The sequence below is a fragment of the Spermophilus citellus genome (genome assembly GCF_964194105.1).
Source record: "Spermophilus citellus genome assembly, chromosome: 3".
NCBI lineage: Eukaryota > Metazoa > Chordata > Mammalia > Rodentia > Sciuridae > Spermophilus > Spermophilus citellus.
The window spans coordinates 26,385,842-26,403,062 of NC_138184.1; the positions used below are offsets into that span (position 1 = coordinate 26,385,842).

The window sequence follows — 17,221 nt, forward strand, 5'->3', positions numbered from 1 at the left end:
AAAGACGTTATGGAATTTGGGGTTTTTTTTTCCTACTTCCTTTGGATAGGCTGTATAACTCAACAGTTGGTCTTCTGTCCTAGACTGGCAAATTTATAAGCACATCTTCTACACATCTGCCCCCAAACCACATTAGGGGTTCCTGAGGGTACTACCAATGTACAATCAAAATCTGTCCTTGAAAAAAAAAAAAAGCTACTATTTTGTTGATAATCAATGTAAGGTCTCCATTTGCCTAAACTTTGCAAAAACTAGACATGGCTAAATTAGAAAAAGTAATATGTGACTTTTTGACTCAAAAAATCTACTTAGAAAATTTGGCACAGAAATAATTTTCTCTTCAGTTTTGACAGCCTTGGTAATAGGATGTTGCCAGTCCTTACATTCCTTCATCTGTCTTGGCAATTGCTGTGATTTACTATCCAAAGTAATCCAGATCTTTCCTCAATCTTATAAATCTTGCAATAACCTTTATGCTAAAAGAACATTTGGAATTAGAATATTGATCTGACTTGAATAATAAAGACAATTGTTTGCTGACTAAGGAACTTAACAGGAAAAACAACCACAGACAGGTATCTGATTTAACAGATGCTGACTTTCCAGAAACATTCTCTAAGACAAAAAAACAGACGGTTAGGCCCCATGGCACAAAATAAGGCAATGTGAGCCATAAGACACTTGGACAATCTAATTTCCAATACTACTTGTCATAAAATTTTCTCTAGTAGTTGAAAAAAACAAATACCTTCTCTCAACATCAGCAAAACTGAAATCTCTAGTCTCTAGCCTCCTTATATATTGCCCCACCAAGGCAAATCTTAACCAGGCCTCCACATCTAAAACACCATCAACCAAAGTTACTGTAAAAATATTAGTGTCCTCAGTTCTGGTTTACTTTTTTTATTTTACTCTGACATATCGCTCATGGCTGTCTGTGTCAATGTGGTTCAGACTTATTTGAAAAGATCACCTCCATAGCTACTTATTCAGCTAAGCACAGATTTTAATATGACAATTGGCATTTCCTTTGATAACTGTAGGATACCAACCTAAGGCAAGCCCTCTAAGAATTAGGAAAGAATCCTTTATGAATTATTTCTAATTTAGTAAATAATTCTGGTGCTGGGATTATAGCTCAGTGATAGAGTGTGTCTCTGGCATGTGTGAAGCCTTGGAATCATAGAATCACACCTGCATGCGTACACACACACACACATACACACACCAGTTCTGTAATTTTTTTTAAAATAAATGCTTGTTAGTCTTCTTTACAATAAAAAAAGATGAATGTATGCAATTTTCACTAGATACCATTTTAAAATATACTTTTTGTATTATTTTTATCTTTTAGCAATGTGAATGTTGTTCAATATTTTCCCAAATAAAAGTTAAATTACAAACATTTTTAAAAAAATCCTAAAGAATTGGGAACATGAGAAAATGAAGAACAAGCTAAAGTTGAGTTTAGCTGGCATACACTGATCACTGGGACAATCGGGAGCCATTAGACTTATTTAGGAGGTGAAGTAATATGATTATCCTTTTGCTGCAAGATAGAAAATAATTGTAAGAATGTATGAATATATCAGAGGGGAAAATAAAAAGATAAGTAGAAAGGAGATCAGATAAGAAATTAAAACAATAGACTAGACTAGTTGAAAGATGGCAGCCCAGACTGGTAGCAGCAGTAGAGTTAAGAGAAGAACAACATGGAATATAATTAAAGGAGAAAATCATATCCTAAGAGCCTGTTGTATTTGGGATATTGGTCTGGCAATGAAAGCAGATGCCTACCCTAATAAATACACGGATGCTTATGTGTGAGGGACTTAGGAAGGTGGAACCAAGGATGAAAAACAGTTCCTAGTTTATTCAAATAGGCAATGATAAGTATGTTACCTAAGATGGCAGGAAAAATAAAATCTCTCTGTGCTCAAATTTTAATAAATAACAATTTAACAGATAAGAATTATTTTAATCAATAACAAAATGTAGCCTTCTATAATGTCATCACTGAGATAAATCATCAATCTTTCAGAAGGGGAAAAATATAGTATTAGATAATACATACAAATCCCATACAAATTTTCAACCTGAAAATTTTTTAAATGGAAGAATGGTAGAGAATAGACCTCAGAATAAAAGCAATATGGTGTTTACTGAGAATTGCTAATATCTCCTTATTACTTACATTTTTAAAAAATTTAAGATGAATATATATTTTGGATGCATATTTAAGTGTATATTACAACTAGCTACCAGAAACCACAGAATTGTGGTTATAAACACTCGAAATACACTAGTTCAAACTGAGATAAAATATGAAGAATTAAAGAATGCACATATATAGCTGGATGCGTTGTTTATATACACCTGTATTCCTAGAGACTCAGAAAGCTGAAACAGGAAGATAAGTAGTTCAAGGCCAGCCTGGGAAAGTTAATAAGAACCTATCTCAAAAATAAAAACTAGAAATGGGTTGGAGATAAAGCTTAGAGGTAGAACACCCCTGGATTCAATTCCAAGTAATGTTTAAAAAAAAAAAAAAAAAGAAGGGAGGAAGGAAGGGAGAGAGGAAGGGAGGGAGGGAGGAAAAGAGTGAGTATACATAAATTTATATAAATACATACACATACCTTGGCACATTTGGGGAGTGGTTTCAGGACAACCCTCTCCCATACCTCTTTCCATATACCTTAAATCACTTCTAGGTTGCTTATAATCCTAATACAAATTCCAAGTAAATAGAAGTTATATTGTATTGGTTAGGGACTAATAACAAGAAAAAAATCCATACGTGTTCAGTTCAGACATAAATTTTCTGAAATATTTTTGATCAGTAGTTAGCTAAATCCAGGTTTAACAGAACCCATGGATAATATGAAGGCCTACTGCATGTAAATTTTATATCAAGTACAAGTTGAAATGAAAATATTTCAGTTATACTGAGTTAGTTAACATATGCTATTAAAATAAAGTTGCTTTGGGCTGGGGATGTGGCTCAAGCGGTAGCGCGCTCGCCTAGCATGCGTGCGGCCCGGGTTCGATCCTCAGCACCACATACAAACAAAGATGTTGTGTCTGCCGAAAACTAAAAAATAAATAAATATTTTTAAAAAAACTCTCTCTCTCTCATAGTTCAGGACATCTGTTATTAAAAAAGTAAATAAATAAAAAAAATTTTTTTAAAAAGTTGCTTTTTTAAAATATAGCTACTAGAAAATTTCATAATATGGTTCACAGTATATTTTTAATGGACAGTGTTGGTCTAGGATACAGGAAGGAAATTAAACAGAGTCCACCCCATTCCCTTATCCATTCTTCATTTTCTGCCCACTTGCTCTATTATTTTAAACCTGACTCATGAAGACTATTTTCCTAGTCTCCCTAATATACAGCTCATCTTCAAGGAGGGACCAAGACAAAAGGCATACATCACGTGTCTCCTTGCTCTGTTATTCCTTTACCTAAAGAGGTATGTCATAACCCTTGCAAAGTCTACCATCTGCTACCCCACGCATCCAGTCAGAAGTAGTTCACCAAAAGGAACTATAGAGGTGTGGCAAAGCTTCTCCCCTGCAGTTGAAGTCCCCTGGCTTAACTGCTCATCAAAGTTCCTTTCTTAAGGAGAAGTCTTTATTTATGAAATATGTGAAGCTAATGAAGAATATGCTCTAGCACTCACTCTGTCATTTTTAAGGAAATCATTTAACTATACTAAATTTGCTTTTCCTTCTGCAAAAACAAAAACAGATATAACAAATTAAAACTTAAAAAAACCAGAAGACAGAACTAAACTAGTTGTATTTTATCTTTCAATTTCAACATTCCCTAAGCATTCAAGCATATTATTTTTTTTAACTTAGTACATACATACTCTGGAAATATAAAAAAAAATGTAAAATTATTTAAATCTTTATTCTGAAACCATTTCCCAAATATACCGAGGTATATGTGTGTATTTATATAAATTTATGTACACTCATGTTCTCCCTTTCTTTTTTTCAACATTATTTAAATCTAAATCTTTCATATTAAAATTTAAAACTAAAAATTATAGAAAGAGCATTTATAGACATGTGTCATATATTGGAATTTCAGTCATTTCAATTATATTAGCAATAATTATATCCTCTGTTCTAAGATCAGACATCTACTGCTAACACAGTTGAGACATGATTTTCTGATTTTGCATTTTAATCATAAAATGGCTCTTGGAGTATAGAAAAATAAAGTTTGCAGCAACAGAGTAACTAAAAGATACATAACTCAATTGAAACTAATTTACAGTTTAATATTTATATTTAGTTTAAAAACATTCTTGGGATCCAAAGTATTCACTAGCATTCAGGGATTAAACCCAGGGGCACTCTACCACCGAGCTAAATTCCCAGCCCTTAATTTTTTATTTGAGACAGGTTCTTACTAAGTTGCCTAGGCTAGCCTTAAACTTGGGATCCTCTTGCCTGAGCCTCCTGAGTAGCTGGGGTTATAGGAGTACACCACCATGCCAAGCTCATGGCTTATCTTCATGGCTACAGTGCCATTAATGAAATAAGTATTTTGAACTAAACTTCCACTAAATATGAAACATTTAGCTGATACTCTGTTTCTCCCCCCATCTTTTTTTTTTCCTTTGATACCAAGAAAAACTCTTCAAATGAATAAGAATTGAGTAAAGTTAACTGGCTTGCCCAGAAGATCCCATGTAAGCAGCCCCATTCAAAACACACTAACTGTCACATTACTAAAGACTTTACTCAAACACAGGCTCTGCAATCTTAGTATAGTTCTCTTACAGTTCTGTCTGAATCTATGAGGAAGAAGGAAAAGAAGATTCCTTTTTCCCCTTAGAAACTCACGGTTGCTTCAATACTAGCAAGTGGGCTGTACCGACTAGAGCAGAATCTGATCAGGAAACTACAGTACTGGCAGAAATCATTTAGACTTTAAATCTACATATAGTACAGAAATATTAATTTGGGTAATATTATAAAAAAAAAACCTTCAATTTTACCATGAAATCTACTATACTAAATTTCAAATGAAAAAGAAAATAAGGTACATCAAGGATTTCTTCATATCTTTTGGCTGTTCTTTTTAGATCATCATCTTTCTCTGCAATTTTTTTATGTAACTGATTTGTCTCTTCTCGATGGCTTTCCAAAAGTTCAGCTTCTACCTCCTGGGCCTTATCTAATAGATAAAAAGAGATATATACAAGAAAACACATTAGTCAAGAGTAACTACCTATATCCCAATTTCAGTAAAAATTCTCACTTCCAATTATTTTTGCTAAAATTCAATTTAGTGTGAACATTACAAGATGTTAAATGAGACAACCAGCCCAACAAATGATCAAAATGATCAAAAATGATCAAATGATCAAAAGAACCCTGTAAGAATTGAGCATAAGTACAAGGTCATTATTAGCTAAAACTTTAGGATTCTTTCACCCACTCCTCCCCTTCAAGGCAAGTTACTGCCAGGTACAGGTAAAAGAACTTTCTAGAGAAACTAATAGAGAATTTTGGGGGGTAAAGACCATTTTTTCCTCCAGTTTAATGACTTACAGCACTTACCACAACTGCAAAAAAGAATAATCTTAAATTATAGCATCTGCTGATTTTGATTTGTTCCTCATTGAATTTAAAATTATACTTACTGATCGTTTCTTTTATGGTCATTTCCAGCTCCTGCTCCTTTTGTGCCAGCTGAGTATTAAACTCTCTCATCAGCTGTTTTAATGTGGAATTGTGCTTCAACTCAAGATCTTCCTGTTCCTGCCTGAATAAAAAAATAAAAATTGAAAGGTTTACCTGCTGCCAACAAAACAAACAAGTTGCAAAGTTACCTGGTCTTCAAAACAGTACAAATAGGATGATATTACTAACATGAAAACAATTCTAATGGTGTGTGTGTGCATGTGTGCGTATGTGTGTCCAGATACAGAAAATTTCTGGAAGGATATACAAACTATGATTACCTCTCTAGGGAGTGGTTGATTGGAGAATTTTTTTCTTTTCCATTTGAATTTCTACCAACACATCTACGTTACATATAATAATGTTACAATTAAAAATAATAAACCAAAAATAATTATTTGTATGTATATCTAATAATTATGATCTTATACTCTTCCCCCAAATGGACATGAATAACACTTGCCCTAATTTGTTTTGTATTTCTCCTCAGTATTTAACTTATTAGACTTTTGTTTAACACTCTGGTAGGGAAATACTCAAATAACTTAAAAATGACTATATTAGGCACAGGAAAAAAAGGATACTTAATTAAGGAAGAGTACAGAAATAAAACATACTTGATTTTCTCCTCCATTTCTTGTTCACATTCTTTCTTTAATATGTCCAATTCTTGCTGATGTTCCTTTCTCAACATCCGAAGGTCTTTCTGCAATCTAACGATCTCCTTGCCCAGTTTCTGTTTTTCCCGCTCTGCCCCTGCTAATTTAAACTCCAGGTCATTGTGTATGGCTTCCACGTTACCAAGCAACTGGGGTTGGACTACATGTGATGTGGATTTTTCTTTATTGTCTTCCAAAACTTCAGTGGGTTTATTTTTTCCATCCATCTGTTGTTGTAAAGCCTGTAATTTTTCATATTTTAAGGTTAACTCTTCCATTTCAACTCTGTGTGCTTCCTTCTCTCTTACTAAGCAGGAATCCAGCTCTTTTATCTTTTGCTCCAAGGTCTGACAGGTTAGTTCCTGCTCCTGGAGGGTTTTCTGGACACCATCAGCCACGTTTTCCCAGTTTTGCTTTGTCTCTACATTATTTTTACCTCCCTCTTCTTCCACATGCTGGGACATTATCAAGGGATATTTCTTTTTTTCCTCAAGTTCCTCCTGAAGATGATCTATTACAATTTGATGTTCATGTTGCTTTGCTTCAGCACTTTCTAACTTTAATAAGAGCTCCTGATACTTACACTGCATTTCAGAATAAGATGTAATTGCCTCTTCTTTTTCCTGCTCTAGTCTCTTCAACAGCTTTTCTTTTTCTGTTAGATTTCCTTGTAAAACACTAAGTTTTTCTTCATATGCCTTTTGCACACAGCCTTGGGAATCTGTTTCTTCTTGCTCAGCAGAAGCAGCCACATTTTTGGCTGAGCTGGATATAACTGATGTTTCTGATTGTGGAAGACTTTCCATTGACTTAAGTTTCTCTTCCAAAATATGAACTTCCCTTTCTCTTTCTTGCAATTTTGTGTTTAGCTCACTCAAATGGCTTTCTGTACCTTTTTTATATTGTTGTTCTTTCTCTTCCATTTGAGACAACAACTGTTTCTTGATAGCGGCAATTTTTTGCTCAGCTTTCTTCTTCAGTTCTGCTAGTTTTGCAGCACTTTCTAACTCAAGTCTATCTTCCAATGCCTTTAACTCATCTTCTTTGCTTTTCACACATGAATTCACATGTTCTATTTCTTGCTTCTTAATTTCAAGCTCAGCTTCCATCGAAGACATTTGCTTTTCAAGTCTTAAAGCCTTTTCCTCAGCTTCTTTAATTCTGTTGTCCTTTTCTTCTCCTAACTCTTCAAAGTGTTGAAGTTGCTGAACCAATTCTTTTTGTTCAACATCTTTTTGTTGATTGTAATTTGTAAGAACTTCACGTAAAGACTCAATTTCAATTGTTTTCTGAGTAATATGGTCCTCTAACTCCACAATCCTTGCTGTTTGAGTCTTTAATTCAGTCTCTAAATTACACTCCTTTTTCTCCATCTTGCTCATCTTGTCTTCCATTTCACCCCTTAAACATTCATATCTTTTATTTTGTTCATCCAAGTCTTCCTTCAATAAATTTATCTGCTCATCCTTTTCATTAGTTTCCTTTGTTTTTAACTCAAACTGCATCTTCAATTCTTTAATAGTGTCTTGATGCTGCATAAGTTTTGACTGAGCTTTTTTCTTCCATTCTGAGAATTTGTTGGACCAGTGATCCACCTGCTCAAGAGCAGACATTTTCTCTTTACTCAGGGTATCAACTTTTAAAGACAAATCTTGTACCTGATCCTGTAATTCACACTGCTGTTTGTTATACTGCTCAGTGAGAGATGAAATGGCTGCTTCTTTTTCAGTTAGGCTGATACTATTCTGAAGTTGAGTGTTTAAATCAGTTAGTTGTTTCCTAAGACTGCTGATCTCAGATTTTTTTTCTGTAAGCTCTTCTTTCATCAGTGTGACAGCATTGATGTTTTCAGATAACTCTTTCTTTAACTGTGTGATACAAGACTCCTTTTCAGAGGCAGCCTGCTGCTGATTGCCTCCTTCCTTCTGTAAGGCTTCTTTTTCTGTCACAAGTCCTTCAATATCAGTCTTCATGCTCTTAATTTGATTTTCTTTTTCTTCTAGCTGATGGGTAGCCTGTTGAAAAGAACTATTCAGTGCATTTTGTTCTTGTGTTAGCTGTGTAAGTTGTGCTTCCAATTCAGAAACTCTGCAGGTTTTCATTAGCAGGGCCTCCTTAACTTTAGTTGTGTGGTGTTGACAGAGGGAAATCCTAGAAAGAAGGGCATTAATTTTACTACTACTAATGTTGATTAGCTCATTTGTTTTAGCTTCCAATAGAGCTTCAGTTTTCTTAGAGTAATCGTCTAGCTGAAATGCTAGTTCCTCAGATAATGTTTTGAATTCCACGCTTTTGTCTTCTAGGCTTTTCTTACAGTTTTCATGTAAAGATTTCAAACTCAGAAATTCCTCATCCATAATTTTCAACTTGTCTGTTAACTCAGAAACCTTAAGGTTCTCTTTTTCTGCTAGCATTTTCAGTTCAACTAGCTGCTCTTGAAGAATAGTATTTTCCTTCAGAGAAAGATTCAAGTCAACCTCCAGCTTTTCAAGTTGTGCTTTCAGTTTAGTTTCATTTTGTGAGAGAGAGGTCATATGAACAGACTTTTGCTTTAACTGTTCCTGTAATTCATTTAATGTAGTATCCTGCTTAACACCTTCTTCCTTCAGCCATGTTATTTCCTTGTTCATCTCTTCTTTTTCACACCCAAATATGAGGACCTTTTGCTTCAGTTCTGCTATTTCTTGTTCTTTCTCTTGTAACTGGATTTCATGTTTTTCCTGAAGTTCTTCAGCTTGCTGATTAAGTTTCTTTTCCCAGCTTGATATGACATCACTGAGTTCTCGCCTGTGCGCCTCAGTGAGACTCTCTATTTGCTCCTTTTGATTTGTTTCCAGTCTTGATACTGCATCATTGATTCCAGCTGAGTTAGCCTGTGCCATTTCCAACATTTTCACATTGAACTGTTTTTCTTTCTGACTAAGTTCTAGAACAGTATTTTCAAGCTCTTTTTTAAGTTTGGCTTCCTGATCAGACAATTTTTTCTTTAATGTTTCTTGCATCTCCTTTGCTTTCTGCTTAATTTTTTCCATCTTTTTTTCTTGATTTTTAAATTTGTTTTCATATTCCTCATGCAAAATACTAATACTGTCCTCCTTGGCTGACAACTTCTGTTTGAGAATCTCAATTTCTTTGCTCTGTCCTTCTTTCATTTGTAAAATTATATGTTCCTTTTCCATCAAAATTTGATTTGTCTGTTCCTGCTCAATGTTACTATCCTTAAGTTGGGACTCATAGAGCTGGGTTATAGATTTTATTTTTTCCTCCATTTCACTACGTTGTTTTTCAAGCTGCTGCATTAAGTTCTGCACCTGGGTTTTTTGAGTATCTAACTCGGTACAAACATCTTTCTTTTGTGTTTCAACTTCAGCTACCTTTTTGGTAAGAAGAATTTTTTCTGTTTCCAAATCCAGCAACTTCTGCTGCAACTGAGCCAACTGCTCCTCATATGCTTTTGCCTGTTCACGTGTGGTACTCTGGTGTGACTGGAAAAGATTCAGCTTAGCAGATGCCTCTTGGAGTTCTCCCTCAGACCTTTTAATATCTGCCTCTAAATTTTCTACATGAGCCTGATGCTCTTTCAAGTGCTTGTCCTTTTCTTTCAAGAGAAGCTCCAGTTGATTAATTTGATCTTTCAATGCCTTCTCCGTTCTCTGGATAGACATTTCTTGTTCTTTAATCATAGTATCAACTTGCTGCTGGTGATGATTTTTCTGTTCATTCAGCTTGGCTTCTAAGTCTTGCTTCATTTTATCAGCTTGATCCCTTAGATCAGAAAGTTCCTCTTCTAGCTGGTGACGAGCTTTTAATACCTCTGACAATTCAGAAGATAATGATTCTAGCTCTGTTTGCTTCACATCAAGCTTTTCTAAAGTCTTTTCATTCATCTCTTCTATGTGGGCCTGGAAAAGAATCTCTTTGTCTTTCAATAATGTTTCTTTTTCTTGTTCATATGTTTCTCTAAGTTTTTCCATTTCAGTCTGATGCTGTTGCTTTAAGACTTGGAGTCTTTCAGACCAAAGGTTATCCTGCTGATGCTGCAGACTCTCCAGTTCTGTCTTGTGTTTTTCAACCAAGACTGTAATTTCTTTATTGTGCTTATTTTTTTCAGCTTCCCAATGAACAGCTAAATCTTCTGACTGATTTTTGTTTTCTTGTAAGCTTTTCTCCAGAGAACTTTCCAATTCAAGAATTCTCTGTCAATGAAAATGAACATATTTTTACTAAAGTACATATTAGCTTATGAGCAATGATACACAGACATGATGTCTACTACTTATTTAAAAGATTAAAATTTAGATAAATAACATTACATATCATACCAAACACAAAAAGACAATGTGTGCTCAATTACTAAAGGAATCATACAACAAAGAAAAGATTCTATTTTTTTTACAAAATCCATAATTCCAGATTTTTTTTTTCTACTTGCTTGGGTAACTATTTAAATTACCTCTCTTTTCAAGAATATTCTAATGGGTAGTCAAAAAAGAAATAATCACAAACAGATAATAGTAACTTCTGATCAGAAAATCAAAAGAAATCAGAATTTTTTTCCCCTCTGCTTATTTAAGGCCTACCATAGTATTTTATTATTTCTATAATTTAATTTTGGAAGAAAAATAATTTATTTTATTTTTTATCACAAAAATTATTATTTAGGAGGTTTTCATCTGTTTTAAAAAGGAGGTACTTTTTACCAAAGACTACCAATATTCATGAAAACATCAATCTTGATTGAAGGAAAAAGAGCTAAGTAAAGCAGAGCCATGGAGTGTCAGAGCTGAAAACATCCTGAGGAATTACCAGATTCAATCTCTTCAGGTGACTGGTAAGAAAATTAAGGCACAATCAATTTACAAAACTAGTAAGTGTAAGATCTAGTCCTCTTCAGTGCCCATTTCACTCCACCATGCCACCTTTTATAAAGGTTGGCAATGAAAAAGTAAAGAACAGTTTAGAATGATAGGTAAGAAATGTGACTATTTTACTAATTCAGAGCAAATGGCTAAAAAAAGTTTAACCTTAGTATGTTTTCAAAATAGGAAACATATTTCAAATACTGCTAAAGGAAAAGGTCACTAAGCTTTAAAAATATGCACAATGAAACAGTGGTAGAGCACTCACTCGGTTAGAACGTACGAGGCCCTGGGTTCGATTCTATGCACTACATAAAAAAAATAAAATAAAGGTATTGTGTCCAGCTACAGCAAATAAATAAACAAACAAACAAACAAACAAATAAATCATACAAATATATTCATTATAGGATTATGTTAACTTGGAAAAACTTAAAATGCGAAAACAAGATATTGAGGCAAGTGAACTGTGACATAAGCCGAGAATGGACTGTATTTAGGACACAGCATGAGGTGAAGCTGGACAAGCAGGAAGAGAGCAGGGCAAGTGCTGCCTACACAGTGAGGCCACTTCCTAGAGAGCAAGGATAAGTAAGCAATGGAGCAAAGAAGCTGTAGAACCTGAGTGCTCAGAGGCAGAGTATGCGGCTGACAGAAACACAGCCAGCTAAAGATAAAAACAGAACCACCAGGTAGCAAACATAGAGCACAGAGCCCGAAGCACTTCCATGAACAGCTCTCACCATCTAAAAATGAAGTGCAAGTATACATACACATAACCCAGTAAAACAAAAGCTTCTCTGAAATCTTATATTGCTATTGTCTAGCACTTTCTCTCAGCTATTTGAAATGTGGTGCCTGTTTGAAAAAACACAAATTATTTTATACAAATAATTTCACAGCTCTAGAATCTGTATATTATTTAAGCTTACAGTTTTGTAAGTCTCTGCTTCTTGCTGAAGGTCCCGAAGTTTATTTTCACTGTCTATGAGGATTGCTTTTTTCTGTAACTCTAATTCTTCCAGGGCCAAAGATTCTTGCTGCTCTTTTTCTTGGGTGATCTTCAAATATTCTGATTGACTCTTTTCCTGTGCCAAAAATAATTAAGACCATCTTAAACCCACATTCCCAAAGTAGTTCCATAGGAATCATGCATTTCAGTTGATCTGCACCCAGCCCTGTGAGGTAGGCAATATCATCATCTCTCGTCTTCTCTGCAGAAATGGCACTTTGGCTTTTCCAGTGTGGTCTGGCTGATCTTTGCCACAATTATTATTAATATGAAAAATTTTCTTCCAGGAACCCCACTATGTCTCCTATTTTTCCACTACTTAAAATGTTTTACAAAGAACTGCTAACTATGAAGGGCCACATAATTGTTGCTGTCTTTTCTGCACTTGAAATTGGTATTTCAACACTGTCTAAAAACTAGATTTTAAGTTAATGTGGTCTGTGAGAAATACCTCATTATAATAGAGTACCTCACTTGGAAAACCAAATCAAAATCAGATGACTTGTGAATATATGGATAAGAACAAGGAAATCTCTTTAAAACAAGATTTCAGATTATCTAGGCTCTTTTGCCCCCTCAACTCTGAGAATTTTCTCTAATTCTCTTGATTACATATCAACAATCATACTAAAGGTTTTTACTATTTTGAGAAGAGACGCTCTAGAGAGTACTTTTTAACATAGGTTAGCACATTAAAAGCTAATTTCTTGAATAAACTTCAGTTATAAGTGTATTTATCTATACCTGTTGCTTAGGAATAGGCTGCCAACAGCAGTATGGTGAAGGACACTGTTGTAAGCAATAATTTTGTACCATTATATGAGTAGATTGATAAGAAAATACAAATTTTTATAACATTGATTTTTAAAGTTTTAACATACCATATTGTTTAGTGTAAACTATATTTTAAATGCATTTCTTATAAAAATGCTTATAAAAATAAAAGAAGAAATTTTTAAAGTCTACTGAATCAAGAAAGGGGCAAGCAGACTTGTGTCCATGTTTTGCTCTATTTGGAATATATCTGAATATATCAGTTCTTAGAAGTCAATATTAGCAATGGCCAATTATTAAGGCCTAGTGCCTGCAAAGGTCAACTACTTAGGCTGAAAAAACATAGTGGGGCTTGATGAAAGAATTTTAGAGTCATTCCCAGTTTCATTTATGTCTTACTTTGTTCCTCAATTCCCTGCCCCTATTTTTAATTTATGCTGTCTTGTTATATTTCAATATTCTTATAAACTGCTTGAATTCCTTTCTGAACTAACAAATAACACAAATATGTCTTCATTATTTGTATAACCACATACTAATTTCCCTAACCTCAGCCAATTGTACTATAAATTTACAAGTTTATTTGCCCCATAGAGCAGATTAGAAAACTTATCACCTTAGTTCATGAATCACTACTGTCGGAAATTCTCAAAATCTCTGACCCAATTAAGAAATCAATGTACAAAGGAAAGAGATTAAAATTTTAAATACTATTTCTTCATGCTTTCACAATGAACTCATTTTAAAAGTATACAAACTATTTTAAGGATAATAACTTTATATAAAAACTACATTTTTTGCATTAACACTTTTTATGGTAACTTACATAAAAGGCTTTCACAATTGAAGAAAAAAAATTTTAAATATACTATTTCAACAAGGCTTTTCCAGTTATTGCTTTTGTCAGTTCAGTCTGTTTTTAAATTTTAACTTATTTTTTAAACATTATGTGGATTGAACATTGTCTCCTTTTTAAAAAGCAATTCAGACAAAACTTTGGTACACTGGGTCAGTTGAGTTTTCAGACATTCTTCCTGAAGTCACTACTTCAATTAATCTCCTTTTCTTCCTTCTAATTACAGCCTACTGCTAGGGTGGAAGGGCTGGATAAACATACCCAAACAAACAAACTGACTGATGACAGCTTGGTAAATGAATACATTTGATTTTCATATAATACTAAGCTAAGGAGTTCTGATAGCTTTTTTTGCCTACCTCCTATCTTCTCTGCATACCCAAAGGTCAAGGGTACCAGTAGTCTGAAATTAAGCTGAGACAGGAACAGGGGATATCAACTCTTTAACTCTGTGACCTTTACTGATAGCAAAAACAAAATAGATACTTACAAGGGCTACTTTCATTTGCTCCTGTAATTCCTTTTCTCGGGTCTCAAACTTTTTCATCAATTCCTGCTGTTTGCTGGCCAGCTCATTTTCATGCTGCTTCTGCAGTTTAGCAATTTGTTCTTCATTGGATTTCTGAAAATCCACCAAGAAGATAAAGTGAAAACACCCAGAATAAAATAAGTAACTCCACAACTGAATAATACTTAATTATAATTTAATCAAGCTAATTAAAAGGAAAAATTCTCTATATAGATCAAAGTTACTAAAGCCATGACAGTTAAAAAATAAACTAGGCATGGTGGCCTGTGCCTATAGTCCCTGCACTTGGGAAGCTGAGGGAGACAGATCACTTGAGACCAGCTTGGGCAACACAGCAAGACCCCACCGAAAAGAACAAAAAGAAAAAGGGAAAGGAGATTTTAAAAAAAGAAAAGAAAGAAAAAAAACCCAGTAATCCTTTTTTCTTAGTTTAAGAGTGCTGATGCAAGAGATAGAGTCCTATGGGGTTGAAACTGCATTTCCACAACTTGCCAGGAAGTTCCCCAGAACAAGAAAGCATATGGGGGATGAGGGGTCAGTTATGTTCTCAGAGAGGGCACTTCTTTGTGGCTGCACCAATCTGATTACGCTCGCTTTCTAGACATGGACTATTTATTAAAGAGTTATTGGCCTTAGCTGGGCACAGTGACACATGTCTGTAATCTCGGTGGCTCAACAGGCTGAGATCGGAGGATCTTGGGTTCAAAGCCAGCCTCGGCATTGGCAAAGTGCTAAGCATCTCAGTGAGATCTGTCTCTAAATAAAATATAAATTAGGAATGGGGATGTTGCTCAGTGGTTGAGTTCCCTTAAGTTCAATCCCTGGTACAAAAGAAAAAAAAAATGAGTTACTGTCCTTGTTCTTGCTTGGAGGATTCATTAGACAAAATAAATATGCAAAATATAGGCAATACTCTTCAAAAAAAAATAAGAGTAATTAAGGAAGACTACCAAATAGTAGGACTAGAGTAAACACAGTAGTGCAATACCAGTACATGACCAAAGCAACAGAATAGCACAGAGAATCCAGAAAAAAAGACCCAATTTATTACTCTACTTAGTATGCAATGAAGATACCATGGCATATCAGAAGGTAAAGGGTGAATTATTAAATAAATAATTTGGAAACACTTGGTAGACATCTGGAAAAAGTTTAAGTTGGATCTCTACCTCACTCCTCACACCAAATAAATTTCGATTGGACCAAACAGGTAATTCTTAAAACAATGAAAGCATCAAAGTGCCGCAAGAAAAAAATAGGATTAAAAAATAGGATCTTAGGGCTGGGATTGTGACTCAGCAGTAAAGCATTCGCCTAGCACATGCAAGGCCCTGTGTTCGATTCTCAGCACCATATAAAAATACAATAAAGATATTGTGTCCAACTACAACTAAAAAATAAATAATTTTTAAAAATAGGATCTCATAATTGAGCATGTGTTTCTCTTTTTGTGTTCTGTTTTGTTTTGTTTGGCAGTGCTGGGATCCAATATAGGGCTTTGCACATGCTAAGTGCTCTACAACTGAGCTATATGCCCAGCCCTATAAGTGTTTTTATACAGAGTAAAAATCCAGATAGTATTTAAGGAAAAGACTAATAAATTCAACTACTATGAAAAGAAAACTTCTTGGCCCAAAATTTAAAAAATAATAATTAAAAAATAAAAAAGCCAAAGAAACAAAAACAAAACAAATCATAAATAAAGCCAACAATAAACTGAGATTACTTGGATAAAAGCACCTTATATCCAAAGGCCTAATTCCCACCATCAGTAAAGAGTTTTTACAACTCTGTAAGTAAAGACTAACATGTTGCCAACAACAACAACAAAACCAAGTCTAGGATTTAGTCAAGCAATTCAAAGATAAAAACTACAAATTCCTTTTAAACATATAAAAATATATACTGGTAAAGATCATATATTTATCATACTGGTAAGATTTATACACATAAGAACTACAAAGAGCCAGGCCTGGTGGTGCACACCTATAATCTAGCTACTCAGGAGTCTGAGGCAAGGAGGATCACAAGTTTGAGGCCAGTCTTGGCAACTTAGAGAGATCCTGTCTCAAAATATGTGGCTCAGTAGTAGAGTAACCCTGGGTTCAATCCCCAGTACCAAAACAACAACAACAAAACCTTTATAATAATATCCCTTTTTTTAAGTTTGTAAGCTTGGAAAGAGAAAAATAAGATAATACCATCTTTGTGACCAGGGAAGACATTTGGTATGTAATACTGTCTAAACTGTACTCTACGTAACTCTAGCAACCAGGCAATAATTACAAATGCACATAATCTTTTCCTGAGTAATATTCTACTTCTAATAATTTATCCTAATGAAATAATACACATGTAAGCAAATATGTATAAGGATAATCACAATTTCCAACAGCAAAATCTGAACTATCTAAACATCTAAAGGGAGACAATTAAATTATGGAAATCATACAATGAACTCAAGCAGTCTTTAAAACAGATGTGGGGGGCATCATTATCAGTTATCAACAAATAAGGAACAATCTCCTAGACAGATTATTAAGTGAAAAGGCAAAACAGAACAGTTTACACAACATAGCATTTTTGTATCAAAAAAAAAAATAAATAAAGAGTAGATTATTAAACAACAAGGAAATTATATGCAGAGATTATCTCTGGGAAGTATATTCAAAAAGAAAACAGTTTATCTTTGGAAAAACTAAGCGGTTAAAATGGAGGGAAATCTTTTTTCACTATATAGTTTTTAATCCTTTGGTTTTTATAACACAGCTATATTAGTATCTTTCAAAATAATTTATATATTATTATGTTGTTATATTCCATG

At 34.1% G+C, this 17,221-nt stretch overlaps 1 protein-coding gene across 6 annotated transcripts in view; it reads right to left on the bottom strand.

Moving 5' to 3' along the window:
• Nucleotides 1–17,221, bottom strand: part of GOLGA4 (golgin A4) — a 97,475-nt gene that overhangs the window by 21,355 nt on the left and 58,899 nt on the right. For all 6 annotated transcript variants that reach the window (XM_081283842.1, XM_081283840.1, XM_081283843.1 and 3 more), the window contains 5 exons: nt 14,359–14,490; nt 12,159–12,314; nt 6,326–10,563; nt 5,669–5,790; nt 5,069–5,199 (listed from right to left, as the gene is read on the bottom strand). In XM_081283842.1, the coding sequence (XP_081139968.1) occupies nt 5,069–5,199; nt 5,669–5,790; nt 6,326–10,563; nt 12,159–12,314; nt 14,359–14,490 (4,779 nt within the window). The remainder of the gene's footprint in view (nt 1–5,068; nt 5,200–5,668; nt 5,791–6,325; nt 10,564–12,158; nt 12,315–14,358; nt 14,491–17,221) is intronic.